The sequence below is a fragment of the Moschus berezovskii genome, chromosome 20 (assembly GCF_049115385.1).
Source record: "Moschus berezovskii isolate FMDL1 chromosome 20, NW_MosBer_1.0, whole genome shotgun sequence".
NCBI lineage: Eukaryota > Metazoa > Chordata > Mammalia > Artiodactyla > Moschidae > Moschus > Moschus berezovskii.
This window is the reverse complement of record NC_142479.1, coordinates 27,779,997-27,806,380: the sequence shown is the minus strand read 5'-3', so window position 1 is coordinate 27,806,380 and position 26,384 is coordinate 27,779,997. Positions and strand designations below refer to the sequence as shown.

The following is a 26,384-nucleotide window of genomic DNA, read 5'->3' as shown; positions in this document are numbered from 1 at the left end:
CTACAGCCTGTGGAGAAAATATTTGCAATGCACATACCTGGCAAAGGATTTGAACGCAAAATGTAAAAAGAACTTTTCTAAGTTAATTGTAAGGAAACAAACAACCTAATTTCTTAAGTGGGCAAAACACTGGACACCAAAAGTAAAAGGCATTTTTCAAACAGACCTGTTCTATCTGAATCTGCATAAAATACTGGACTTTGTATCATTTCACTTGGAAAGAAACTTTAGTGTCTGATAAAATATTTGGAAATCACCACTGCAAGATTGTAGGCTTCCCTGGTGGCTCAGTGGTTAAGAATCTACCTGCCAATGCAGGAGATGCAGTTTCGATTTCTGGGTCTGGAAGATCCCCTGGAGAAGGAAATGTCAGCCTACTCCAGTATTCTTGCCTGGGAAATTCCATGGACAGGGGAGCCCGATGGGCTACAGTCCATGGTGTCACAAAGAGTCAGACAGGACTTAGCAACTAAAACAACAGCAACCCTATAAGATCAGTATGCGTTGTCCAGTTCTTAGGCTTCACGACAGAACATTCCAGAGCCTGAAGACTTGAAGATGCCTGGATTTACCATTCTGCCAAGAGTCTATCAAGCTACCTGTGTGAGATTCTAAAGAAGCATAGCTGGTTTAGGATGGCAGAGACCAGAGACAGACAAAGAGCCCAGGCAAAGACTTAAGGCCCCTTCCCCGACCTCCTGGACCCTGAGGAGGCCCCAGGCCGTTGATTCTTTCCACCCAACTAGGAATTCAGCTTCCACTCTTCCTTTCCAACAGATCATGTTCCATTTCAAAGAAATCAGAGCTCTTAATAGTCTAATGACGTCACTTTGTACATTTTGCTGGCATGGCCACATATTCCTCCACCTCTGCTCCACAGCCCAAACAGATGATGGAAACTGCACAACTTCCTTTTCTCTGTGTTCGGAAATCACCACCAGGATCTGGTGTTTACTCAGCACATTCAGGGGTTTCTTCGGTCCTTCCTTAAACATGACCCTACCCATGCACTCTGCTCCCTATAAAAGGCAGGCAGATCAGCCAGAGGAGCCAGATTTCCAGAGACTGAGACCAACTCAGCAACTGCCAACTCTCAGGCTGAAGCCCCCGTGCTCACCCTCCAACATGAAGGTCTCCACTGGGATTCTGTGTCTGCTGCTCGTGGCAGCCACCTTCAGCACCCAGGTGCTTGCTCAGCCAGGTAAGGCTCCTCTCTACTTAAGCCTTAACGTTTCACTACCCCAGCTACTAACCCTGGGCATAAGTCACCCCATGCTTGCTGCGCAGCCTCCATTGCAAAGATGGAGAGGGTGGAAGCAAGAGAGGAATTAAGAAGAGCTGGCACCTCACAGCTGGTCAGAGGCAGGACCAGAACTAGAAGCTCAGGCCTCTGGGGCCAGGCTCCATTATCTTGCCCAATACCACCTTCGGGACACTAAATGCAGTCTCAACAATCCTCATCTTGTTTAGGGATGGGGCACAGAAGGAAGGACCGTTTCTCATTGTGGATGGAAAAGACATGCCAGGCAATAGTAGAGAGGAAGAAATTCTTGCTGGAGACTTCCAATGTTGGATTATGGTCCAGCATAACTTCCAGAATGGTGGCTGTGAAGGATAGAGACCCATAGGCATCTCCGGATGTGACATAGGTTGGCTCTAAGCCCATGGGGACAGAGCTGGGAAGCAAGTTCTTAGAATGTATCTTCCCAGGTTCAGAGGTTTTGGATCAATAGACTCTCTGAATCACACTACAAGAATTAATCTTGTTACTCAAGATTTCCCCATTTTCAGTCAACAATGAGAGACCCCAAGTTCAGTAGAAGAAACTGACTCACAGGTACCATTTTACCTGTGGGATCTGGACTAAGGCTCTGAACGTGGGAGTGGTGGGTCCTAGCTAGAATTCCAGCACTAGCTTTATCTCCTATCTTCTTCATTTTCTCTGACACATGCGTACTTACAACACATCATAACTCTCTGGTTCTTTGCAAAATGTTTTTCAGATTCAGTTTCTATCCCAATCACCTGCTGCTTTAGTGTGACCAATGGGAAGATCCCCTTCAAGAAGCTGGATAGCTACACAAGAATCACCAACAGCCAGTGTCCCCAGGAAGCTGTGATGTAAGTGGACCATGCTCTGGCACCCACAGCCAAAAGTTCTATCTGAGTTTTATGTGTCCAAATGAGTTAGATAAATGAAACACCTAAGCCAAAGGACCCTTTACTCCATAGACAAACTGAGCCCCCAAGAAGGAAAATATGCATACTCCGGGCTCCTCTTCTAGGAGCTTGGTCAGATCATCCAAGTTCCTTTAGAAAAGGGTCTGGAGGGCTTCCCGTGGGGCAGTAATAGCAGAACTTCTTTTCTGGAAAAGAAGGTTCTTCCTCCTATTTCCCCTTCTTCCTATCCCCATTCAGGCTTCTCAACCAGGGAGCAAGGGCTAATCAGCTTTAGGGGCCAATGGATCAGACTCCTGGGAAAAATCCTCAAGACACTCCATTTAACTTTGCCCTCTTTTCCCCACAGCTTCAAGACCAAAGCGGACAGGGAGGTCTGTGCTGACCCCAAGCAGAAGTGGGTCCAGAATTCCATAAAGCTCCTGGACCAAAAGTCCCGAACACCGAAGCCTTGAACCTTCATACCTGGACTGAGAGACAGAGTCTTGGAAAAATCTTATTTATTTCTTCCCAACCTTCCCCAGGTGTATTATTTTATTATAATGGCCAAAAAGAGGTTATTTTTTTAAAAAAATAATTTAAACTGTGTAGTTTCTTAAACAATATTTAATTATGTTTAAGTTATTTTTGTTTTAACTTTATCGGCCATAAATCCTAATGAATGTAAGATACAACATCTGGTGATGAGTTTCCTGTGAGCTTGATTAAGTTCATAGCAAGATGGTGCTGTTCCCCATCCCACTGCCTGTAGGATGGTGAGGTCCTTCCACTGATTATCAGAGTGAAACACCTCTGGAATCTTAGGAAATCAGTGCTCCTGTAACTGGATGTGTGCTGTGTAGTGTTGTGATGGAAAGTAATGTTACTACATGACTATGGGATTTTCAAAGAAAAAATATATATAATTTCAAGCTACTCGGTCTTATTTTTCATGGGATAACATTTGGTGGGGAGGGAGAAAATGGTAGTGATGAATGACAATTTGGAGTGTAAAAGTCACCCTCTACGACATCTGTTGGACTCAATTTAGGATTAGGGAGAACCTAGAATGACCAAACTGTTCCAGTCTTCTGGCTCCAGTCCTTAAGTCACTCGCCTGTAATAGTATCTAGATCCCCATTTCTTTTCTCTCCGCATTGACCTTTGCCTGGTCTCTTGATCTCTTGCAACAGTCTTTAACCGTTTTCTTACATCCCCAGGTTTTCTCTGTTTCATTCATTCTCAAACCTAGAATAACATCCCAGGAATGAAATTGAATCCAAGAGGAAACTAGAGGCCTATAGCTCAGAGATCCACTTGAGACTATTCCTTGGAGATGAGTCTTCAACCGGACAGGTCATGAGAGATTCGAATGTGATGAAAAAGGAAAGGACTCTTCAGAGCTGATAGAGGAGGGAGATGAGGGTGTGGGCCAGGGGAAGGAGTCCCACCTGGCTGGGCTCTAGGAAAACAGAGGAGTGGAAGTTTTAGAAATACAGTTTGGAGCCAGATTGTAGTGGCTCTTGAATTTCAGATTGGAACTTCAGCAGATGATAGAGATGCACAGAGAGTTCTGAAATTGGAGAGAAGGAAAATCTCACACGCAGAGGTGAGCATCAGGAAATATAACTTCGTGTCTGAATACAAGATGCAGCGTGAGAGGGAAGGTCTGAGAGCAGACTGCTGCCCTGGAGCAGAGAAATGATGGGACTATAAATGGTGCATGGTGGGAGTGGGGCGAGGTGAGGAAGAATGGGCCAGATAGAGTGATATCTTAAATGCTATAGAAGAGAGTAATTGACCTAGACAAAGACCCTTCTATGATCTTGCAAACCGACTATCCACAGGGCTGTCACCCTTGAGATACAGAATGAATTCATCTCCATCACTATACCCTCAACCCCAGTCCCAAGAATTTGCAAAATCCTTTTGAAGGCATGGGATCTCCTTTCCTTTATAGCCTCTTAAGGTCAAGATTCTCTTGTACTTTGTGAGCATGAGTGAGTGAGTGAAAGTCACTCAGTCATGTGCAACTCTTTGCAACCCCTTGGACTGTAGCCTGCCAGGCTCCTCTGTCCATGGAATTCTCTAGGCAAGGATACCAGAGTGGTTAGCCATTCCCTTCTCCAGGGAATCTTCCCAACCCAGGGATCAAACCCAGGTCTCCCTCATTGCAGGTGGGTTTTCTTACCGTCTGAACCATGAGGCCCACTGTGCCGAGGCGCAAACACCAAGACTCCTCCTGAAGGAAGACAACTGTTGTCCGGCTGACCCAGGTCCACGGAGCCTGTCACAGGTTGCAGAGATGCCCTGACTCAAGTACAAACATGGAAGCACGGCAACGCAAGAGACTTGGGTTCTGATCCCAGAACTGGTTCTGACTCTGAGTCACTTACAGGAAGTCAGTTTCTCTTTCTGGCACTAAGATGCCCCGTGTAAAAGTGAAAGTAGTTCTGTATCACAGGCAGGAAGTAAGAGGCTCTGGGAGATGACTTCACAAACTCCTTTCTACCCTAGGAGCCATGTCTCTTGGGAAGTTGGTCATGCCTGTTGGCTACGGAAGAGTCAGGAAGAAAGTTCCAGGAAATAAAATCACCGAGCCAGCCAGGAGCCCAGCCTAATGGCAAATACTCCCAAGTCAGCTATATTACCTGTCTGAAAATAAGCTTTCCACCAAAGCCCAAGGTAGCGTACCTAAACCCCAGGTGTCTAAAATAAGGCATCTAAACGTCAGCTGGGTAAAAAGAGTGCTTTCCAACCAGAAAAGGCTCCATCTGATTCTTAACTGCGCTCTTTCACAGACTCAAGGTCAAGCTGGCTCCAAAGATCTGGGCCCAGGGTTTCATGAACTCCCTGGACACAAGTCCTAAATTCCAAAGGCATGAGACTCATCTTAAACTGTCACCAGGCTACAGCAGAAGACACAGTCCATTTGTCTTCCCCAAGTGTCACCCAGAGGCACTCCGGGATTACATCGTTGTATTTCAAATCACAATGAACTTTGTTAATGACATGAAACATAAATGTGGTAAGTGACATGTCCACCTTATTTAAGTTACCGATGCTTTAAGTGCCTCAACTGGAATAGTTGTGTTTTGAAACTCCACCTCCTTCTGCTAAGGGGTTCATTTCTGTGAACGCAATTCATTCCTTTGTCAGCTGGGGGCAAAGAACTGGTGAGGTCACATGAAGCTGACGAGCATCCTGTTGGGTTCACCACTGATTTCATCCATGCCTCAGGCTGGCAGCTTGCTGCAGGCTTGGATTCACTTCACTCTGTCAACATCTGCTCTGTGTGTCCTCGCTTCTTGCTTTCTGTCCACAGGCTTCTCCTCGGATGCCATCTCAGGTCAGGAGTTGGCTCAGCCTACACATATGTCTGACGCTCACAGTGCAGGGGAGCGGACACTGTGGGTGACAACTTTCCACCAGTGAGGAGTGGAGCGGATTTTAAGTTAATTAATCGTTTATTTTCGGTTGTGCTGGGTCTTCTTTGCTGCATGTGGGCTCTCTCTGGTTGTGGTGAACTGGGCCTACTCTTCATTTTAGTGCACGGACTCCTCATTGCAGTGGCTTCTCTTGTTGCGGAGCGCAGGCTCTAGGCACGAGGGCTTCAGTAGTTGCGGCACATGGGCTTAGTTGCCCTGCGGCATGTGGGATCTTCCTGGATCAGGGATGGAACCCGTGTCCCCTGCATTGGCGTGTGGATTCTCATCCTCTGTACCACCAGGGAAGGACAGAGCAGATGTTTAAAAGCTTCTGCCACTCTTCCTACCAGCAGTTGATTCTGGGAGCCGTTCTGTAGGCTCATCGGGTATTTCCAGGAGAAGCTGTCCCCATCGCCCACTATTCTGACTTTAATTATGTGCTTCTGTTGCTTTCTCCTTTTCCAACTCACTGGGCTGCCTCTCAGTCCTCATCCCTGGGGTCACCTCTCAAAGGAGCTATCTGCACAGACGTTCTCATCTCAGGCTGTTTCTTATTGATTCATTGTTTTTTACCATCAATATTTGTTCTCCTTCCTCCAGGTGATGCCTGGATTTCACCAGGCAAGTTCACTAGCTCAGGGCCAGGGATTTAGCCGGGCATTCAGTTGGTATGTTTACCAAGGCTGGGGCTGGGACCAGGATCAGGGATCCTAGTAAGTTCTTTGGGACCAGGGCTGAGCCAAGACTGTGGAGAACTCAGCCAGCACGTTCAGTAGGACTGGGTTCAAGAGAGCAGTCCACAAGTTAGGATCAACAGCACCAGGACTGCGTTAGCCACGTACTTAAGAGAATGGTGACCTGAGCAAGGATTGAGCAAATAAGTAAATGTATTAAAGATAATGGAAGCCAACTCCTTTACTGTTGGAGAAGCTGCTAGAGAGAGATATAGAATATTGGAGGCTAGAAAAACTCTGTGGGCTTGGACTGCAATTAAAAGTCATCAGTGTGAACTTATGGTTTTGCAGGTAGGTGGAAGACAAACAGAAATGAATATGGATATATAGATAAGAAAGAGAGAAAGAAAAAAGAAATACATGCATGGTTGACAGGATGTGCATATATTAAGCGTATACTCAGCCATCAAAGACTTTTCCAGATATGGCTAAATATTTTCCAAATCTGTTTCACTAATTTACATTCACTCCACTCGCAATATATGAGAGTTTGAGTCAGTTCATATCTGACATTGCAACACTTGGTACTGTCATTCTTCTTAATCTAGCCATTCTGGAAGAAACTACGTAATAAAGAGAACTCCACAAACTGCAAGAAGAAGGAAAGGCCACCCCAAGCAAAGCAATATAAGCAAGATGAAGAGGCAGAGAAATACCCAGCAAGTAAAGGAACAAGATAATTGCCCACCAACACAAACAAAAGAAGAAGATATAGGGAATTTACCTGATAAAGAATTTCAAATTTTGATGGTGAAAATGATTCAAAATCTTGAAAGCAAAATGGAGTTACAGATAAATAACCTGGAGAAAAGGATTGAGAAGATGGAAGAAAGATTTAATAAGGACTTAGAAGAAATAAAAAAGAGTCAATATACAATGAATAATGCAATAGATGAGATCAGAAACACCCTGGAGGGAACAAACAGTAGAATAACAGAGGCAGAAGACAGGATAAGCGAACTAGAAGATAGAATTGTAGAAATAAATGAAACAGAGAGGAAAAAAGAAAAACGAATTAAAAGAAATGAGGACAATATTAGAGACCTCTGGGACAATGTTAAACGCTCCAACATTTGAATCATAGGAGTCCCAGAAGAAGAAGACAAAAAGAAAGACCATGAGAGAATACTTGAGGAGATAATAGTTGAAAACTTCCCTAAAATGGGGAAAGAAATAATCACCCAAGTCCAAGAAACCCAGAGAGTCCCCAACAGGATAAACCCAAGGCGAAATACTCCAAGACACATATTAATCAAATTAACAAAGATCAAACACAAAGAACAAATATTAAAAGCAGCAAGGGAAAAGCAGCAAATAACACATAAGGGGATTCCCATAAGGATAACAGCTGATCTTTCAACAGAAACTCTTCAGGCCAGAAGGGAGTGGCAAGACATACTTAAAGTGATGAAAGAAAATACCCTACAGCCCAGATTACTATACCCAGCAAGGATCTCATTCAAATATGAAGGAGAAATCAAAAGCTTTACAGACAAGCAAAAGCTGAGGGAATTCAGCATCACCAAACCAGCTCTCCAACAAATGCTAAAGGATCTTCTATAGACAGGATACACAGAAAGAGTGTATAAACTTGAACCCAAAGCAATAAAGAAAATGGCTACGGGATCGTACTTATCAATAATTACCTTAAACGTAAATGGGTTGAAATTTTCAAAAAGGCTAGGAAACAATTCTCATAGCCATCAGTGTTGAGTTCATGAATAGTTTTTAAAGTTTGGGACAAACTGTAGTATTTGCTATTTGAAGTACTATTTGTAATTGGCATATTACGATGTAACATTGGTCTTCATTTCCATCTTAAAATGCCTAAAAATGCCTAACAGGTTTTTAGATTTGTGAATTTTAGTTTAAATGTATTTTACGATGTTACTAAACCTGCAGAAATATTGAAATATTTCAGAGAACTTATTCACTGTACATTTAATTTATTTTATTTATAAAAGTTATGAACTGTAGAAAGTTTTACTTGTTGGGTCAAATGCTTGTTGCTTCAAATGCTTGTTGCATTTGAAGTGCTAGTTACAAGAAAATCAAATACCTTCAATGTATAAATGCTATTAAGTTTTTAAAGGACTCTGGAGTATAAGTAAGTTTGTTTAAAGAAATTTAGTCTGTTCAACTTGAAAAAAATAAATAAATAAAATTGGAAAAAATAAAATAAAATTCAAAGCTATAAAAAAAAAATCTAGCCATTCTGATTATGTGTATAATTCCATATAATTGTGGTTTAAGTTTGTGTTTTATTCATGACAGATAGGCTTGAACATCTTGCTAAATATTTATTGGATATCTCTTTTTATGAAGGTCCAGTTCATTATATCCTATACTCATTTGTGATTGTTTAGACTTGGTGGATCTTGTCTATTTTTTTAGATTGCCCGTCTTTTTACTATGAAATTGTGGAAGCATTTTCTATACTCTGAATCAGAATCTTTTGACAAACGTGAACTGAAACATCTTCTCATAACCTGTGATTTTCTTTTTCACTCCCTTTCTACCTTTTGACGATACAGCTTCCTGATTTTAACATAGGCCATTTATCAACATGTTCCTTTCTGGTAAGTGCTTTTGTTTTCTGTTTAAGCCAACTTTTTCAAAATAGATGTCACAAAGACATTCTCTTATGTTATCTTCAAAAAGCATTATTTTTGTCATTCACATTTAGAGCTACAATCTACCTGAACCTGATTTTATATATATATATATATATATATATATTTCAGTGTGCTGAAAGTTAGGGATCAAGATTTTATTCTTCCTTATAAATATCAAATTGATTCAGCACACTGAATAATGGATTGATCAGTTATTCAAAAGGGCATTTTTTCCTTAACTACTCCAGAGTGCAAACTCTGATATATATTCAACATCAGTATACGTATGGTTCTATTTCTGCACTCAGATCTGTTCCCTTGGCACATTCACCCATTCTTGGAGCAATGGCACTGTGTCATAATGACTAATGCTTTCTAAAAACTGTTAATATCTGGGAGTGTAAACCCAAGAACTTTGTTCTTCTTCAAAGTTGTCTTGACTATTTTTGTTTTTGTTTTTACTTCTCCTCTAAAAGTTCAGAATTAGCTTATCAGTCTCCACAAAATTCTTGTTTGGATTGTATTAATAATTGGGATTACATTGAGCTGGGAGGAGAATTTATTACTGAACCAAACTTGGGTCTACCCGCTGTGGACAGAAAAAATTCCTCTTTCTTTGGTCACAGCATGAGAGTGTGCCATTTGAAGCTTTTCCTGCTTACACTTTTTATTTAGTCATGGGAAGGGATGGCATCAAGTATTTATCCTGGGAGTTCTCCCAAAAAGAAGGCGGCAAAAACTAAACACTGTAAGCACCTCAGTTAGCAAAGCAACAACAGGTTAAAGCCAACAGCCCAGCAGGTAGGGAGACTGCACCCCTCAGCTTGCCTGTGACACTCCTGCTCTACCCCTGTCTGGCGAGGAAGATCAATTACATGATAATCTTCCCACTATGTCTTTTTAGGCTCCCTGGATCCTTGGTAAGTATTCATTTTGATGATATGCTGGTCAAGAATGTGACAAGAAATCTGTTTTCTAGAGTAGAAGTAGGAGGGTTTGACCTGGAAGGTCATCAATCATCCACCTCAGAGCAAGATTTGATCCCCTACGAAATCTGTGAAGCCAGATACAGCATAAGCCAGACCTCAAATAATCCCTATATGGGGATTTTTCGGTGGGGGGCTTTCCTGGTGGCTCAGCGGTAAAGAATCCACCTGCTAATTCAAGAGACACGTGTTTGATACTTGGTCCAGGAAGATCCCACATGCCTCGGAGCAGCTAAGCCTGAGCCCCACAACTGCTGAGCTAATTGCCCTGCAGCCTGTGCTCAGCAACAAGAGAAGCCACTGCAATGAGAAGCACGCCCTACAACTCAAGAGCAGCCCCCACTCACAACTAGAGAAAAGCGTGTGCAGCAACGAAGACCCAGCACGGCCAGAAATAAATAGAAATGTTGCTCATATAAAAGGAAGAAGAAAGATGGAAGTTGATGGTGGATGGGCTATTATAAGTAAAGACAAATAGGAGAGAAGGTGGTGTGAAGAAAGAAGAAAGAAGGGAGGCAAGTTGATTTGCATCGTGTTCAGCGCCGGATGGACTTCCTTCTTCCCTGTCACAAGGTCAATGTTCCTTTCCTCTGTAATCCTGCCTTTCTCTGGAGATACCCAGTCTGAGGGGCAGAGAAAGGCGGTTCAGTTCAGTTCAGTTGCTCAGTCGTGTCCGACTCTTTGCGATCCCATGAATCACAGCACGCCAGACCTCCCTGTCCATCACCAACTCCCAGAGTTCACTCAAACTCATGTCCATCGAGTTGGTGATGCCATCCAGCCATCTCATTCTCTGTCGTCCCCTTTTCCTCCTGCTCCCAATCCCTCCCAGCATCAGGGTCTTTTCCAATGAGTCAACTCTTCGCATCAGGTGGCCAAAGTATTGGAGTTTCAGCTTCAACATCAGTCCTTCTAATGAACACCCAGGACTGATTTCCTTTAGGATGGACTGGTTGAATCTCCTTGCAGTCCAAGGGACTCTCAAGAGTCTTCTCCAACACCACAGTTCAAAAGCATCAATTCTTCGGTGATCAGCCTTCTTCACAGTCCAACTCTTCACATCCATACATGACCATGGGAAAAACCATAGCCTTGACTAGACAGACCTTTGTTGGCAAAGTAATGTCTGCTTTTTAATATGCTATCTAGGTTGGTCATAACTTTCCTTCCAAGGAGTAAGCCTCTTTTAATTTCATGGCTGCAATCAGCATCTGCAGTGATTTTGGAGCCCAAAAAAATAAAGTCTGACATTGTTTCCACTGTTTCCCCATCTATTTCCCATGAACTAATCATTAGAGAAATGCAAATCAAATCTACAATGAGGTATCAACTCACACTGATCAGAATAGCCATCATTAAAAAGTCTACAAATAACAAATACTGAAGAGAGTATAGAGAAAAGGGAGCCCTCCTTACACTGTTGGGGGATATGTAAATTATATGGTCACTATGGTGAACACTATGGAAGTTCCTTAACAAAATAAAAATAGAGTTGCCATATGATCCAGCAATCCCACTTCTGGTCACGTACCTGGAATAAACCCCAATTTGGAAAGATAAATGCACCTCAATATTCATAGCAGTGCTATTTTCTCTAGCCAAGACATGGAAGCAACTTAAATGGCCATCAACAGATGAATGGATAAAGATGTGATAAGTATACACACACACACATATATATACACAATGGAATATCACTCAGCCATAAAAAAGAATAAAACAATGCCATTTGCAGCAACATGGATGTGCCTAGAGATCATCATACTAAATGCAATGATTCAGAAAGAGAAAGACAAATGCCATATGCTATCACATATGTGGAATCTAAAATATGGTGCAAATGAACTTAATTACAGAATAGAAACAGACTCACTGACACAGAAAACAAGCTTATTGTTACAAAAAGGGAAAGAGGTAGGGGAGAGATAAGAGTGTGAAATTAGTAGATAAAAATTAGTAGTAAATTAATAGTACTATATATAAATAAACACAAGCTCCTACTATATAGTACAAGGAACCAGATTCCATATCATTAAATAACATAATGGGAAAGAATATAAAAATAATTACATATTCTTTTTCATATTATATATATTATATATATGTATAACTGAATTACTTTGCTGTGTACCAGAAACTATACAACATTATAAATCAACTATACTTTAATGAAAATGAAAAAAAAATTTTTTTGAAGAAATTATTGGCACTGGACTGAGCACTTGCCATGCATTCGTTATTTATTAGATTCTCAGAGCATCACAATGATGTAATAATTAGCAACCAGTTCTTCTTAGAGGCTCAGAGAGGTGAACAATTTGCTCCAAACCACATAACAAGTAAATAGTGAATACAGGATTAAAGTCCCTCTCTGGCTGACTCCAGACCCCAGGCTCCTAAACGTATTCTCTTATAAGATAATAGGTCCTGAAACAGAGGGAAGGACAGATAGGAGTCCCTGCTGGAAAGGTATGAAAGTCCCCCCACTCACTCAATTTGGAGGAAAGTTTGGGGGGGCATGTGGAGCACTGAATTGTAAGAGGACATTAACATAAGACTCAGCTTGTCAAATTCATTGGTATGAATGTGCTTGTCCAGAATTCACAATTCAGTGCATTAGCACAAGTAGTTGGGAGTGATGACTATTTAGCTAGATTGGCTGATTGGAATCTAGACTTCAAAAGAAGCCTGCAGCTGATGAAGCTGAAATGCCAGAGCTTCCCGGGACATTAGGAAGGTGTCTTAAGGCTCAGGGAAGTGGAGCTACTGAAAAGTATCTATTATGTGTAAGCTACCCAGCCACCCCTAACTGGATGGCCAGAGGACACTTCCTCTGTTGTCGTTAGTCGCTCAGTCATGTCTGACTCTTTGCAACCCCATGGATTGCAGCACACCAGGCTTCCCTGTCCTTCACCATCTCCAGGAGTTTGCTCAGTTTCATGTCCACTGAGTCAGTGATGCCTTCGAACCATCTCATCCTCTGCCACCCCCTTCTCCTTTTGCCTTCACTCTTTCCCAGCATCAGGGTCTTTTCCAATGAGTCGGCTCTTCCCATCAAGTGGCCAAAGTATTGGAGCTTCAGCTTCAGCATCAGTCCTTCCCGTCAATATTCAGGGTTGATTTCCTTTAGGATTGACTGATTTGTTCTTGTTGCAGTCCACAGAACTCTCGAGAGTCTTCTCCAGCACCACATTTCAAAAGATTCAATCCTTTGGCACTCAGTCTTCTTTAAGGTCCAACTCTCACATCCCTACATGACTACTGGAAAAAGCCATAGCTTTGACTACACAAGATTAAGAGATGCCCTGATGGGGCCATGAGAGGAGGGCAGCATCCTTAAGAGCCCTCTATAGTCTGCTCACTGTAGATCAGGGATGGCCATGGGATATGCTGTAATCCCATGGTTCTTTGAATTTTAGTGCCCTTTAAGAATCACCTGGAGGGCTTGATACTAAACAATCTGCCATCCTACTATTAGTGATAATTTCATTAATCACGATGCCAGCAGATGCCCTTATTATACTCCTAAAATATATGAGCAACCCAGTTCCAGAATCCTATTTGGAAGGTCTGTTGCCAGGAGCCACTTCTGGTACCCAAAACTATGTCAGTCAGGAAGAAGTGAATGACACTGATGTCGGAATGATTTGAGGAGAGTTTAATAATAAAAATGCAATTGAGCGTTTGGCTGGGTGTGGCAAAGCCATAAGGCTGCTGGGTTCTTTGGGGCTAGTAACAGCACGGTGACCACCGCTGGACCCAAAGGCACGGGGACAATGTAGTTCCCCCGGACATGGATGAAGAGAGTGGAGAGGGTCACCCGGAGAGAAAGTGAAAACCATTGATTGAAGGCTTCATCCAGGGAGAGGTATAGGCAGGGGGCAGAGAAATCAGTTCTTCTCCTTAACGGCTCGCTCTTGCCAACACCCTGAAGGGCTCCCATGTCCAAACCCAACCCGAAGCCAGGAGACCTGCAATCTCATTGATGTAATCCACACAGGCTGGCTTTCTGGGCCAGAGAAGAGGATGGAATAATAGGATGGAATGTGTGTCTGCCGGGACAAGCTTGCAATCTTTTCTCATGTAATTCCTGACAAGTTTTTATGTCAAAGACTCATAAAAAGAGTTGAAGAGTGCACAAGTTTGATACTCTCTGGATGCAACTGTGTAAGATTGGAATTAGTCGCTCTTGGAATTCTTGGAGAAAGAGTTGTTAAAGCTTTCAGAGACTGGAGGATGTTTTGTGGAAAATTTTCCATTACTCAATTTTTTAAATAGTTTGAGAATCAAAATTTTTTTCTTGCAATCTGGTAAGTCAGATTTTGAGAAATCCATCCACTTCATCTAAATTAAAGTTATTGGCAGAAGGTTCTTATTTTCTTCCTGGGATCTGTGGACTCTGTAGGGACCGCCCCTACTGGGGCCTTTGTTTTTTCCTTTTCTCCTGATCAGCCTCAGGAGAGTTTCAGCTTCATCATAGGCTTGTCAAAGCCTGCTAATCTTAGCTCTTTGTTTCATTTCCTTTCACTAATCTTAGCTCTTTGTTTCATTTCCTTTACCCTCACTGGGCTTGTTTTGCTAGAGTAGAAAGACTCGCAAGAACGGAGGTTGGACGGGAGACTACTCCAAGCAGATGCAAAAGGTAAGCAAAATCTGGGAGCCAGGAGTGAGCATGGGGATAGAAATATTCAGGCTAAGAGGCGTGCTAGGTTTCCCATCAGAGTCCAAGCTCTTCCCTCCTTGCCCCTGTGCCTTTGGGTACTCCCCACCCACTCACCCACCTCCCAAATTCCTAGCTCAGACTCCTTGCAGGAGGGAGCTAGGTTCAGGAGCAAGGAGCCCACATCTTTGCTCTGTTCCCCATCCTCTCCCATCAACAAACCTTCCTGAAAGCAAGGGACCTAGACAAATCAGTGGTTTTCGAACCGTATCCTTCTAGGTCTGAGCAGCAGAAGGAAGGACCCATATGTGAAGGGAGGAGCCCAGTCATCAGGAGCCAGCTTTAATTTTTCTCCAGTAGGAGACTTTCTCCTCCAAGGGATCTTCCCAACCCAGGAATCGAACCCACAGCTCCTGCTGGCAACCCACTCTAGTACTCTTGCTTGGAAAATCCCACGGACAGAGGATCCTGGCGGGCTATAGTCCACGGGATCGCAAAGAGTCAGCTACGACTGAGCAACTGAGCATGCGCATGAGACTTCTGCTTAGCACTTACCTTGGAAAAAGACATCGGCGACATGAAACTCTTGGTGATTATATGTCAACTTATAGCTGTTTCTCCCAGCCTCACCCCTTACTCCCCATGACACTTTGGGCAAGTTATTTAAGCTCTCTGCTCCTCAGTGTCCCCATCTGTAAATGGTGCTTACCTTGTCAGGACTAAATACGCAATAGGGGCAAGTCCCTAGCACCGGAGGTATTTTCTATGGTTTCCCTTTTCATTTTGGAGACAGCAGCTCCTTAGGTCACTTCCTAGGGAGACTGCCAGCACGTACGTGTTCCAGCTTCCTTTCTGCGGTCTGAGCAGCTAAGGGGGAAACAGTGTCTACCCGGCTCCATCTTTCACAACTTCCATCTTACATTTCCTGGAAAATGATTTGACAGCTCAGTCTCCAGCTTAGCAGACTCAAGACCCACTCCCCCTTTCCATCTTGACTTGACCATGACCCCGGCCAGGCAAACATCCCTCTGGGATCCCTGCTACCCCATCCTCTCTGCTACCTACACAGGCAGGCAGGGCAGCCAGAGCTACCGTGGAGCTCAGACAAAATCAGACAAAATCAGAAACCAATAGCTTTCAGGGTGAAGTTGGCATCCACCCCTTCCCATAGGAAGGTCTCTGTAGCATCTCTGGGTCTGTGGCTCACAGCAGATGCCTTCAGCACCCAGGTGCTGACTCAGCCAGGTAAGCTCAATCTCTCTTCCCCCTTCCCTTCCTCTCTCACGTCTCGGTTTCTCACCTTCTAGGAAGGCCTAAGACAAAGCCCTGTACTTCCAACCCTATCAGAGCACCAGGGACCCTCAAGGTTTCAACTTCTAATTCTGGAGACAGAAGCGAGAGCCCATGTTGGGGACAGCAGGCATCCTACCTGCCCCCTCCCACCTCCAGGCCACGACAGAGCCAGAATAAAGCCTACACTGCCCACTCCAAATCCAAGGCCTGTTCTTTGATGCCAGCTAATCTTCCCAAGGGCTTCCTTGCTGGCTCAGATGGTAGAGAATCCACCTGTGAATGTAGAAATGTGAGTAGGATCCATGGGTTGGGAAGAACCCCTGGAGAAGGAAATGGCAACCCACGCAAGTATTCTTGCCTGGGAAATCCCATGGACAGAGAAGCTGGGTGGGCTCTATCTAGTCCAGGGGGTAGCAAAAGAGTCAGACATGACTTGGCATCTAAATAACAGTGAATCTTTCCAAACCCTGTAGGTTGGGGTCCATATCCGAGTCCCATCACACTGACCTTCCTCAGTGAGCAATGAAGTGTCCCCTCCATGTGGAATCAGCCTCAAAAATCTTGAGGCACGTGTTCCTGAGCTTACTCCCGCCTTCAGACAGTGGGCAGGAGCACTGGACCTGGGGTGGATGAGACCCTCTTCTACCTCTGTGTTCGCTTTCTCCTGCTGCATTCAAGCTGAGAAAAGCCTGGCATCTCCTCCAATGCTTTTTCTCTATGACTTTATTTCTAGACACACTCCCCGTCCTGGTCACCTGCTATTTCCCATTTAACCGTAAGAAACAGCAGGTTCCTCGTGGTTACAGAAACCTAAGAAGGTTCCCTTGCAGAGGCTCAAGAGCGTTCGCATCACCAGCAGCCGGGGTCCCCAGGAAGCTGTCGTGTAAGTAGAAAAATCCTGCTCCCTTCCACTCCCACCTTCTCTTACCCCTCCCGCACTCCACATCCCCTTCTCCATCCCCTCCGTCTAAGTTCTGTCTCACCAGACAGACATCAGCCAAATTTGAGACATTACCCTCAGGGGATAAGATCCAACCCGACTACGTAATCCAAAGCTTCCTATTATTACACCAGGGACAGGCCCAGAGAGGGCTGGTAACGTCCCACATCCTGCTCCCTGAATGGGTGTCAGCTCACACTTCTGTGGTTACTTTTGTGGATGCCTGGCCAGCTTCTCCTGGGGGGAGGGCAGTTGGCAAGTACAGTGACCACCTCCAGAGGGTCTCTCCCTACCACACTCCCCTCTGACTTCCTGTCCCAGGGAGGACCCCTCCCCTGTAGCAGGTGGGCCTGACAGGTCTTAGCTGTAAGGAGTCATCCCTGAGATAAAACATCCCTGAGATAAAACCAGCATGTCATCTGACCCTGCCAGCCCACCCTCATCCACAGCTTCAGAACCAACCAGCCAAGGATATGGGTGCCAACCCAAAGGAGAATTATGTGAAAAGCCTGGATCAAAAACTCACACCCGGGACTTCCCTGATGGTTCAGTGGTTAAGATTCTACTTTGCAATGCAGTGGACATGGGTTCAATCCCTAGTCCAGGAACTGAGATCCCACACCCACATGCCACAGAGCAACTAACCCCACAGGCCACAATTACTGAGCCTGTGCAATACAATTAGAGAGTCCATGCACCACGATGAAATATCCCTCATAAGGTAACAAAGATTTGATACAGCCAAATAAATAAATATTTAAAAATATTTAAATATTCAAATATTAAATGTTTTTTCTTTTTAAATCACACCCTGAAGACTTGAACTCTCCTGGTCACACTAAGACCAAACCAGAGGATGAGAAATGTCCCCCCTCAACCCCCCAGGACCTCCTGTCCCTACCCTGGACTAATTTGACCTTAATTTTCAAATGGAGTGCTTTTGGTTTCCTGATGCAAAATGTCTTAAATAATATTTAGTATTATTTGGATTGTGGCTGGTTGGGGATTTATTTTGAATATTGGTGATCTCTTTTTTTAAAGTAAGGTCTTGAGCCACTTGATTCCTGTCAGGAGCCCCAACTCCTTCTCCTCTAAGCTATGGGCAGTGGGTCTCCCTCCTGCCTACCTCCCCAGGGGATAATGAACATGCCTAGAGAGCCATGGGTTTTTGCAATCTAAGGGCAATCTAAGGATGACAGTGCCTGGTGAGTATGAGGTATTGCTAAATATATTATTATGGAACCGTGGAAGTATTAGTCACTCAGTCATGTCCAACTCTTTGCCTCCCCATAAACTGTAGGCTCCTCTGCCCATGAAATTCTCCAGGCAAGAATACTGGAGGGGGTAGCCATTCCCTTCTCCAGGAGATCTTCCCGATCCAGGAATCAAATCCAGGTCTTCTGCAATAGCAGGCAGATTCTTTACTGCCTGAGCCAACAGGGGAAGTTATTATGGAAAGATGTATACAGTTTTAGGACCACTGACATTTTTGCAGAAAATACATTTTGCTTAAAATCTCAAATGCAAGGGTTTTCCTGTGGTCCAGTGGCTAAGACTCTGCACTCCCAACGCAGGGGGCCTGGTTTCGATCACTGCTCAGGGAACCAGATCCCAGATTCCACAGCTAAGCATTTCACATGCTGCAACTAAAGATCCTGCATGCTGCACCTAAGACCTAGTGCAGCCAGATAAATAAACAAAATCTCCAATACAGCAGTAGTGTTTCCTTCAGGGATAACTCCCAACCAGTAGGGGGCACTTTGAGGTGCCCTACATACAGATGTTGGAGAAGGAAATGGCAACCCACTCCAGTATTCTTGCCTGGAGAATCCCATGGACAGAGGAGTCTGGTAGGCTACAGTCCATGGGGTCGCAAAGAGTCGGACACGACTGAGCGACTAAACTTAAACTAACTTAAACATACGGATGTAGCCAGGCCCTGACTGTGTGACTTAACTGGGCTCATCTGCATATCAGGGAGGGTCTGGCTCACCAGCCCAGGATATTCTAGAACAATGGCTCCCGTCCCCAGCATCAGCTTCCAACAGGTCTCCTTGCGCCCATGCCTCCCAGCTCTGAGCAGCCCTCCACCCTGGAGTAATGCAGCCATTAAGCATACTTGAGCCCCAGGGGAAAATAGATGACACAGTCCTGATTAGCATAGGATTTGATATCTAACGTGAGACTTGGAGAGAATGGGCCTTGGAGGATGGTGTAGCACCGTCAGAGCAAAGACTCTTGTGGAAGAGATGCTGGATGGAAAAGAGGGTAAAGGGCTTGCAGCAAACATCCCCAGATAGTTGGCATGTGGGATTCAGAAAAGAAAAGCCTCAGACCTTTGGAAAGGAAGGTTGAGATGTGCTTACAGAGGAATTGGAATGTCAAGATGGGAGTTTGGACTCAGCTCTGAAGGCCTTGGAGCAATGGGGAGGGAGGAGGGTGGGAGATGCTAAGAAGAGTAGTCTGGGGCAGGACCCAAGGGCAGGACAGGGTTGGCAAGAGGGTGTTAGGGAAAACACACTGACTGAAACCGCCCACCCTGGCCAGGCACCATAGTAACCATTTGCGGTAAGAAACACAAAACTAACAAGCCACCACCAATCGGGAGAGTCAAGAAAGGTCAATAAGTGACACCATGTGTCCAACCACCTCCCAGAATCCTTCTCACTGGCATCCATCTTGGCTGAACCAGGAAGGACTCTGAGTCAGAATGATTGGTTAAAGATAACCCGGAAACTAATCCCATCACCATAAAACCCGAGACTGCGAGCCACATGGCAGAGCAGTTCTCCTGGGTTCCCTTCCCATCCAGCTTTCCACCCGGGCGCCCCTTCCCAATAAAGTCTAGCTTCATCAGCACATATGTCTCCTCGGACAACTCATTTCTGAGTATTAGACAAGAGCCCACTTTCGTGTCCTGGAACAGGTCCCCCTTCCTGCAACAAGGTGACGGAGAGCCACCTACTGCAATGGTCTGGGTTAGGGAGAGCCAGGGAAGCAGGGCAGTCCTGGAGGCAGAGAAAGGAGGTGCTTAAGATGAGCCTGAAGCACTGTGTGTTGAATGCTGGAGAAAGTGGGAGAAGCCCGGAGACTCAGGACGCAAGACTTTCTCTCCTAAAGGCACCATATCCGAGACCCAGAATTCACTCTTTCCTTTGCTAGTGTTGGCTAAAAAAAGACGTATAACTTGAGAGTTGTGAGTTAAGTTATATTTGAGCCAAAATGAGGACTGCAGCCTGTGGGACACCATCTCAGATAGCTCTAAGAGACTGTTCCAAAGCGGCAGTGGGAGAAAATCAATATATAAGGTTTTGATTAAGGGGGAGTTCATTGCGACGAAGCATTCATTTTACAGAAGGTTTTTGTTAGTCTTGAGGATCTGATGTCACCATGAAGGAATTTAGTGCTTCTCTAGATATGAGGAGATGCAAGAATTGAGATCATAAAATCTGTTCTTAAAAACATCTGACCTGTCCCACCAGATTCCCTGGAGCACAGAGTGCCTCACTCCACCCTGAGCTCCCTCAGGGGTTGTTGAAGGTCAACAGCTATGGCAGCAGGGGGGTCAATCTCCGTAGAGGCAGATGGCAAACGCCTTTGCTGTTCAGTCATTGGCAATGCTCTTGGTAAGTGCCAATTTGTAGTTGACACTAGTCTCCCTAGAGTCACAGGTTACACAAGCTGGAGCATGTGATTGCCCCTTTTAAAGGGACAGGGCCTCCTCTTCCTCTCTCTCCCCTGGGGGTTCACCTGTTTCTTCTCGAGACTGCCTCCCTTCTCTGGATGACCTCTGTTGGCATTTCCATCAGATGTGGACCCATCTGCCTGGACCTCCCCAGGAAAAAATCCTGCTAATTAACTCTCCAGACCCTGTCCAGTGGACACAGGGTCCCTCTGCCATGCTGTGCCAGGCAGTCGCTTGGCACATGGGGACTTGGAAAAGATTTCTACCCTGGAAGGCAGTGTAAGCAACTTTAGGCAGAAAACAGCTGTCTTCAGGAGGCCACTTTTGTCTTGTCACTATCCTTAAACCAGGCATCCCATGCTCTATCATCTGCAGCCTTAGCACACCTTTCAAATCTTTTGATCATATAATTGGTTACCTAACTTGTTGCTTTTTCCATAGAACAGAGAAGTAGAAATAAAGAATAAGTAAGAATAGAAAAATAAATAAGAATAAAAAGATTCGAAGCCGCCCACCCTGACCAGGCACCATAGTAACCATTTGCAATAAGGAACACAAAAGAATAAGAAGAATAAAAATAAATAAGATCTCTTCCCCAGTTCTTCTCACTCGTTCAGGAATCTTGAGAACACACTATGTCAAAAGTTGGCATCTAAAAAAAGATCGGGAGCAGTCGACAAGCATTGCAAAGAATGGGGGATGGTGAGGACTCCGTCTGCCACCCCATCCCAATGATTAACTGAGATGACTTCCCTGTTTCCCTTTAGAAGCTTTCATGGCTGAGCAGAATCTTTGGAGATGGTTTTTGGGGGACCCTGAGTCCACCATCTCCCCAGATTGCTGGCATGCTGATTAAAGGCAATTTTCCTTTCTGTCAACACTTGAGAGTTTGGTTTTGTAGCCAGCCAAGCAGTAGGACATGATTTGACCACAGCAGGAACCCTGAGCTCTAAGGCCAGATCGGATCCTGACTTGCTATGTGTCCTCAGGCCTGTAGATGTCGATGGATCTCTCCAGCCCTTAGCCACCTCCCCTCTACAGCAGGGCTAGTAACCTCTTACAGGCAGATGGCAACCCCCCTGCACGCCCCCCCGACCCCCCAGCTAGGGCAGCTGTTACTTTTGGATAACAATAGCCTCCAAACCCTCTGGGCAGGGCAGGGCAGGGGCGGAGATCATGCAAATGGGGACCCAGCCCTGCAGAGAACCCACATCTGTAGAGAACCCACATCACAACCCAAACCAACGTTTATTCCCCCAGGACAAAGGCAGTCAGCTGAGTTGTGTTGAGTCATTTATTGGTTCCTATTGACAAGAAGTCAGTTCCACAGTATCAGAAATTCACCTTGCTGTACAGTTACACTACCACCACATTGTAAAGCATCTATACTCCAATAAAAATTAAATAATAATAAAAGAAGTCAGTTCCCCTGACACCAATTCCAACCTGTTTCCCTCCTCTCCACTTCCTGGCCCCAGCCCCTCAATGTCAATCAACTTTGCACCTTGAAATCCCAGTGGGGTCCAAGAGGCACGGAGGGGGACAGAACTTAAAGACTCTAGAATATAAATATATAAAGTGCTACAACATAGCTTATTAGAACCAAGCGGACCCTTTGGCGTGACCCGGTGAAGATGGGGCAGAAGGACTGGTGTGAAGTTAGACGTTGGGAGGAAAGTGAAGTCACATGGTGTCCTGAATCCAGGATGAGACGGGATCAGCTCATGTTTCCTTTCACTGGCAGAGGTTTATCTTCTTTAAATAAGCCTGAACCCATGATTCCTTTTGCAAGACACAAAACTCTAGGCCTCCAGTCAGCTTCAATCTGTGGGCAGAGAATAGAAGAGGGACTGAGTCACCTGAGTCACCCCTGGGTGCCCCACACACATCATGCCCCAGCCCATGACCCCCACATTGCTCCTGGGGACCCCTGAGCTGTTCTCCTGTAAAATGAAGTGTTACATAAGATATCTATGATGTGTACACTGGGAGGAACACCCAAGCTTCAGCGGGGGTGGGGGTGGGGTGGTAGTTCTTTAAATTGCATTTCCTGGACCCTCTGGGGGATTCAGTGTGTCAGGGTAGAGCGAAGGCTGTAGGAAACCTGCTGGCTTGGAAACAAATCCTCTCCTAGAATTTCTCTAAGAGTTCACCTGTTCCATCTTTTCATGTGTCTGTAACCATTTGCAATCCCCTAATCATTGCTTTGGGTGTGTGTGCATGTGTTTCTTCTCTGATCTGTCCACCTCCCAAACTTGGCTGTTGTCCAAAAACCACAGATCAGTTCTGCCTTTAATTATCTGCACGACCTTAGGCAAATTTCTCTAATTCCCTGAACCTCAGTTTTCATGATGATGAAAATGCGTGCCCCAGGAGAGTTAGCTGACTGAGATAACACACATGAAAATGTCTCATGTCTCACAGACACTGCGTGTCAAGTGTGAGATACCTCCCTGGAGCTTTGCAAGGACCCTGTGATGCAGCTATTGTGGTTATGCCACTTTACTGCTCAGGAGTGCCGAGAGCTACTCAGATAATCAGGTTCAGAAAAGTTACCTGCCCCAAGTCATCCAAGGTTATAGGTTGGCAAACCCAGAGACAGGAACTAATTGAGACCCCCCTCACTCGTACCATCACACAGTAGTGCCTGGAGCTTTTAAGCTCTGGGCATAAAATATTAAGATGTAATACTTGGCACCTTGGAGCTTCAAGAAACCCGTCACTGAGGGAGCACAGGTGCTCCCCCTAGCGTCCACTCTTGGCTCTGCACCCAAGGTTTTGGCAGGCCCGATGGCTTAGTCAAAAAAAAAAAAAAAAAAAGCCTTAATCTAGTGGAACATCGCCATCTAGCGTCTGCTACTCTAATCCCAGGTGGGCCAGTTTCTGTTCTCTGGAGAAGCAAGTTAGGGACGGAAGAGGATACATTTCTTACATTAGGCGGTTTTTGTAGGAGCAGGTGGAGCTGATGTTCTTGTAACATTGAATTTTCTTCAGAGCAATCTTTTTCTTCGCCGTTATGAAACAGCAATTGGAGGATGACACATGCACTAGAAGAGAAGCACAAGAATGGGTTGCATTTATTTCTCAACCCGTACTGAGTTCCTCTCATCCAGGATGGAGGGGGAACAAAACGCTTCCAGGACAGGCTCAGGCTTTGGGGCCACATCCAAAGTGTCTCATCAGCCACCTCGTTCTGTATTCAGGCAGAGTCAGGACACGGGTTCAGATCCCAGGCCCCGACAAAACAGCTGTGTGGCTTTGGTCAAGAGGAGCCTTTCCTCTGAACTCCAGACCTCCCAACTATGAAGCGAAACTTTTTAGACTGATTTCTAAAGGCTCTTCTAGCTATGACATTCCACTGCTAGTGCATGGTTCTGCCCCCACGTTTGGGTTCAAGGTCCCTGGGGCCCTGGTGAGTCTGATTCAACTGCAGTCCGCTATTTGGGGCGGGATTAGAGACTGTGCTAGGAGTTTAAACTCGAAGAAGTGGTCAGGAAAGAGCTTCCGGGAACCAACAAACTTTCCCCACCCCCAACCACTCCAGAAGGTCCTCTACCCTGTTCACAGCTCTGACCCGCAGGTTCCACTCTGCCATTTTGCAACCCCACCCCACAGCCCACACTCAAAAGGCTTGCATTTCAGACCTCCTAGTTTGACTGCTTGCAAAGCCCATTTCATATGTCTGTCGTTAGGTCAGTATTCCCTCACCAGCTTTTAGAGGATAGGCATAATCAAATCCCAATTTACTGATGGCAAAACCAGAGTTTGGGAGGTCAAGTGACTTGCCCAAGGTTGGCCAATCTGTCCTGACCTCAGATTCTGCCTGGTGGAGGCAAGACCCCCGTCAGTCCCTCCTCTGGACCTCAGGCCTCCAGCTTGGCCTAAATGACCTCACCACTTCCATCCATCAGTCCGCAGGGTCTAGACGAAGCAGACCTCCTTTGACTGCAGCGAGCTGCTCAGTGGTCAGTGTGGACTCCAAATGCATGTTTCTCTTGCTGGCCCCCTGCCCCCACCCAAGACCTCCCTTCCTCCTCTTTGGGGAGATTTCTTCCCCAAGGAGTGGAGATGGAGGCAGGGAGCTTAAGGTGAACCTGTTCCCTCACCCTGCAACCCCAGAGTGCCCCCCTGAGTCTCCACCCTCCCCAAAGAGAAGCAAAGTGACTCCAGCCAAACTCACTGCTCTTGGCGTCCACATCCTGTAACCACACCCCGGCCAGCAGCAGGCACACCAGTGCGGCGATGATGAGCTTCATCTCGGGCTGTCCAGCTCAGGCCTCCCTGCAAGGGTCTCAGTGAGTCTGGTGAAGTGAAGAGTTCTCCTCTGGTCTATCCTGCAGGGCCCAGGGCTTTTATCAGAAGACCCAGGTGGGGTTTTCCAAGCCCCGGTGCAGAGGTGGGGAAGCCACAGTTACTCACGTCCAGTGACCACATGGAAAACTCCTTTCTCCAACTCTCCTGGGAGGTGTGAGAGGTGTAGGAAAAGTTCCCCAAGCGCAGGTGCAGATAAAGATCTTGAGAGGCTGAGTAGAAGCTGTCCCAGCTGAGTAGGGCGAAGAGAAAATTGAATGAGAGGAAGTGACCTGTGCCTCCTCTGACCTCATGTCTTTCCATCCAGCAATGGAGTCACTGTCCCAGGAACATGGCAGAGCAGAAGAGCTCTACAGCAGCACGGAGAAGACACACCTGGGTTTAAAGCCCACATCTGCAAATCAGCAGATGCATAAACTCACCTTAGTCACATCTCTCTTTTTTTTTTTTAAAGTTTTATTTATTTTTTTCTCTCTCTTTCACTTTGTTTTTTTTTTTTTAATTTATTTTATTGGAGGCAAATTACCTTACATTAATATATTGGTTGGTTTTGCCATACACTGACATGAATCCGCCCCGGGTATACATGTGTTCCCTTTCTTGAACCCCCACTTCCACCTCCCTCTTCCCCATATCCTCCCTCCATGTCATCCCCGTGCACCAGCCCCAAGCATCCTGTATCATGCATCGAACCTGGACTGGTCACTTATGATAATATACATGCTACAATTCCATTCTCCCCAATCATTCCACCTTCACCCTCTCCCACAGAGTCCCAAAGACTGTTCTATATGCCTATGTCTCTTTTGCAGTCTCGTATACAGGGTTCAGGTTACCATCTTTCTAAATTCCATATATATGCATTAGTATACTGTATTGATGTTTTTCTTTCTGGCTTACTTCACTCTGTATAATTGGCTCCAATTTCATCCACCTCATTAAAACTGATTCAAATGCATTCTTTTTGATGGCTGAAAAATACTCCATTGTGTATATGTACCAAAGCTTTCTTATCCATTCATCTGCAGATGGACATCTAGGTTGCTTCCATGTCCTGGCTATTATAAACAGTGCTGCAATGAACATTGGAGTACATGTGTCTCTTTCAATTCTGGTTTCCTTGGTGTGTATGCCCAGGAGTGTGATTGCTGGATCATATGGCAGTTCTATTTCCAGTTTTTTGAGGAATCTCCACACTGTTCTCCATAGTGGCTGTACTAGTTTGCATTCCCACCAACAGTGTAAGAGGGTTCCCTTTTCTCCACACCCTCTCCAGCATTTATTGCTTGTAGGCTTTTGGATAGCAGCCATTCTGACTGGTGTGAAATGGTATCTCATTGTGGTTTTGATTTGCGTTTCTCTGATTATGAGGGATGTTGAGCATTTTTTCATGTGTTTGTTAGCCATCTTTATGTCTTCTTTGGAGAAATGTCTGTTTAGTTCTTTGGCCCATTTTTTGATTGGGTCACTTAGTTTTCTGGAATTGAGCTGCAGGAGCTGCTTGTATATTTTGGAGATTAATCCTTTATCAGTTGCTTCATTTGCTATTATTTTCTCCCATTCTGAAGGCTATCT

General features: G+C 45.2%; 2 protein-coding genes and 1 long non-coding RNA gene across 6 annotated transcripts; 2 read left to right on the top strand and 1 right to left on the bottom strand.

Moving 5' to 3' along the window:
• Window positions 1–1,042: 1,042 nt before the first annotated feature.
• CCL8 (C-C motif chemokine ligand 8) lies at window positions 1,043–3,108 on the top strand. Its single transcript, XM_055395838.2, has 3 exons — window positions 1,043–1,201; window positions 2,004–2,121; window positions 2,528–3,108. The coding sequence occupies exons 1-3, from the start codon at window positions 1,126–1,128 to the stop codon at window positions 2,631–2,633; spliced, it is 300 nt and encodes a 99-aa protein (XP_055251813.1). The 5' UTR covers window positions 1,043–1,125; the 3' UTR covers window positions 2,634–3,108.
• Window positions 3,109–14,429: 11,321 nt separating this feature from the next.
• Window positions 14,430–25,599, top strand: LOC129540035 (uncharacterized). 4 transcript variants are annotated; one of them, XR_016035459.1, is made up of 5 exons: window positions 14,430–14,562; window positions 16,607–16,756; window positions 20,296–20,439; window positions 21,266–21,356; window positions 25,117–25,599. It is a non-coding gene; the product is annotated as an uncharacterized LOC129540035 (long non-coding RNA). The 4 variants fall into 4 exon arrangements; XR_016035461.1 differs by lacking the exon at window positions 20,296–20,439 and having other exon boundaries at window positions 14,434–14,562; XR_016035460.1 differs by lacking the exon at window positions 21,266–21,356 and having other exon boundaries at window positions 14,436–14,562.
• Window positions 21,805–24,831, bottom strand: CCL1 (C-C motif chemokine ligand 1). The gene is made up of 3 exons (XM_055401198.2): window positions 24,679–24,831; window positions 23,431–23,545; window positions 21,805–22,323 (listed from the first exon to the last, which is right to left on the bottom strand). Exons 1-3 carry the CDS (start codon window positions 24,752–24,754, stop codon window positions 22,233–22,235), a joined length of 282 nt encoding a protein of 93 aa, XP_055257173.1. The 5' UTR covers window positions 24,755–24,831; the 3' UTR covers window positions 21,805–22,232.
• Window positions 25,600–26,384: the final 785 nt, after the last annotated feature.

Excerpts from the sequence above, each read along its gene's own strand:
- CCL1 (XM_055401198.2), bottom strand. The coding sequence starts at position 24,754 with ATGAAGCTCATCATCGCCGCACTGGTGTGCCTGCTGCTGGCCGGGGTG. Across the intron at positions 23,546-24,678 it reads GGATGTGGACGCCAAGAGCA|TGCATGTGTCATCCTCCAAT; the intron begins GTGAGTTTGGCT and ends CTTCTCTTCTAG. Across the intron at positions 22,324-23,430 it reads TCCTACAAAAACCGCCTAAT|ATTGAAGCTGACTGGAGGCC; the intron begins GTAAGAAATGTA and ends CTCTGCCCACAG.
- CCL8 (XM_055395838.2), top strand. The coding sequence starts at position 1,126 with ATGAAGGTCTCCACTGGGATTCTGTGTCTGCTGCTCGTGGCAGCCACC. Across the intron at positions 1,202-2,003 it reads CCAGGTGCTTGCTCAGCCAG|ATTCAGTTTCTATCCCAATC; the intron begins GTAAGGCTCCTC and ends AATGTTTTTCAG. Across the intron at positions 2,122-2,527 it reads TGTCCCCAGGAAGCTGTGAT|CTTCAAGACCAAAGCGGACA; the intron begins GTAAGTGGACCA and ends TTTTCCCCACAG.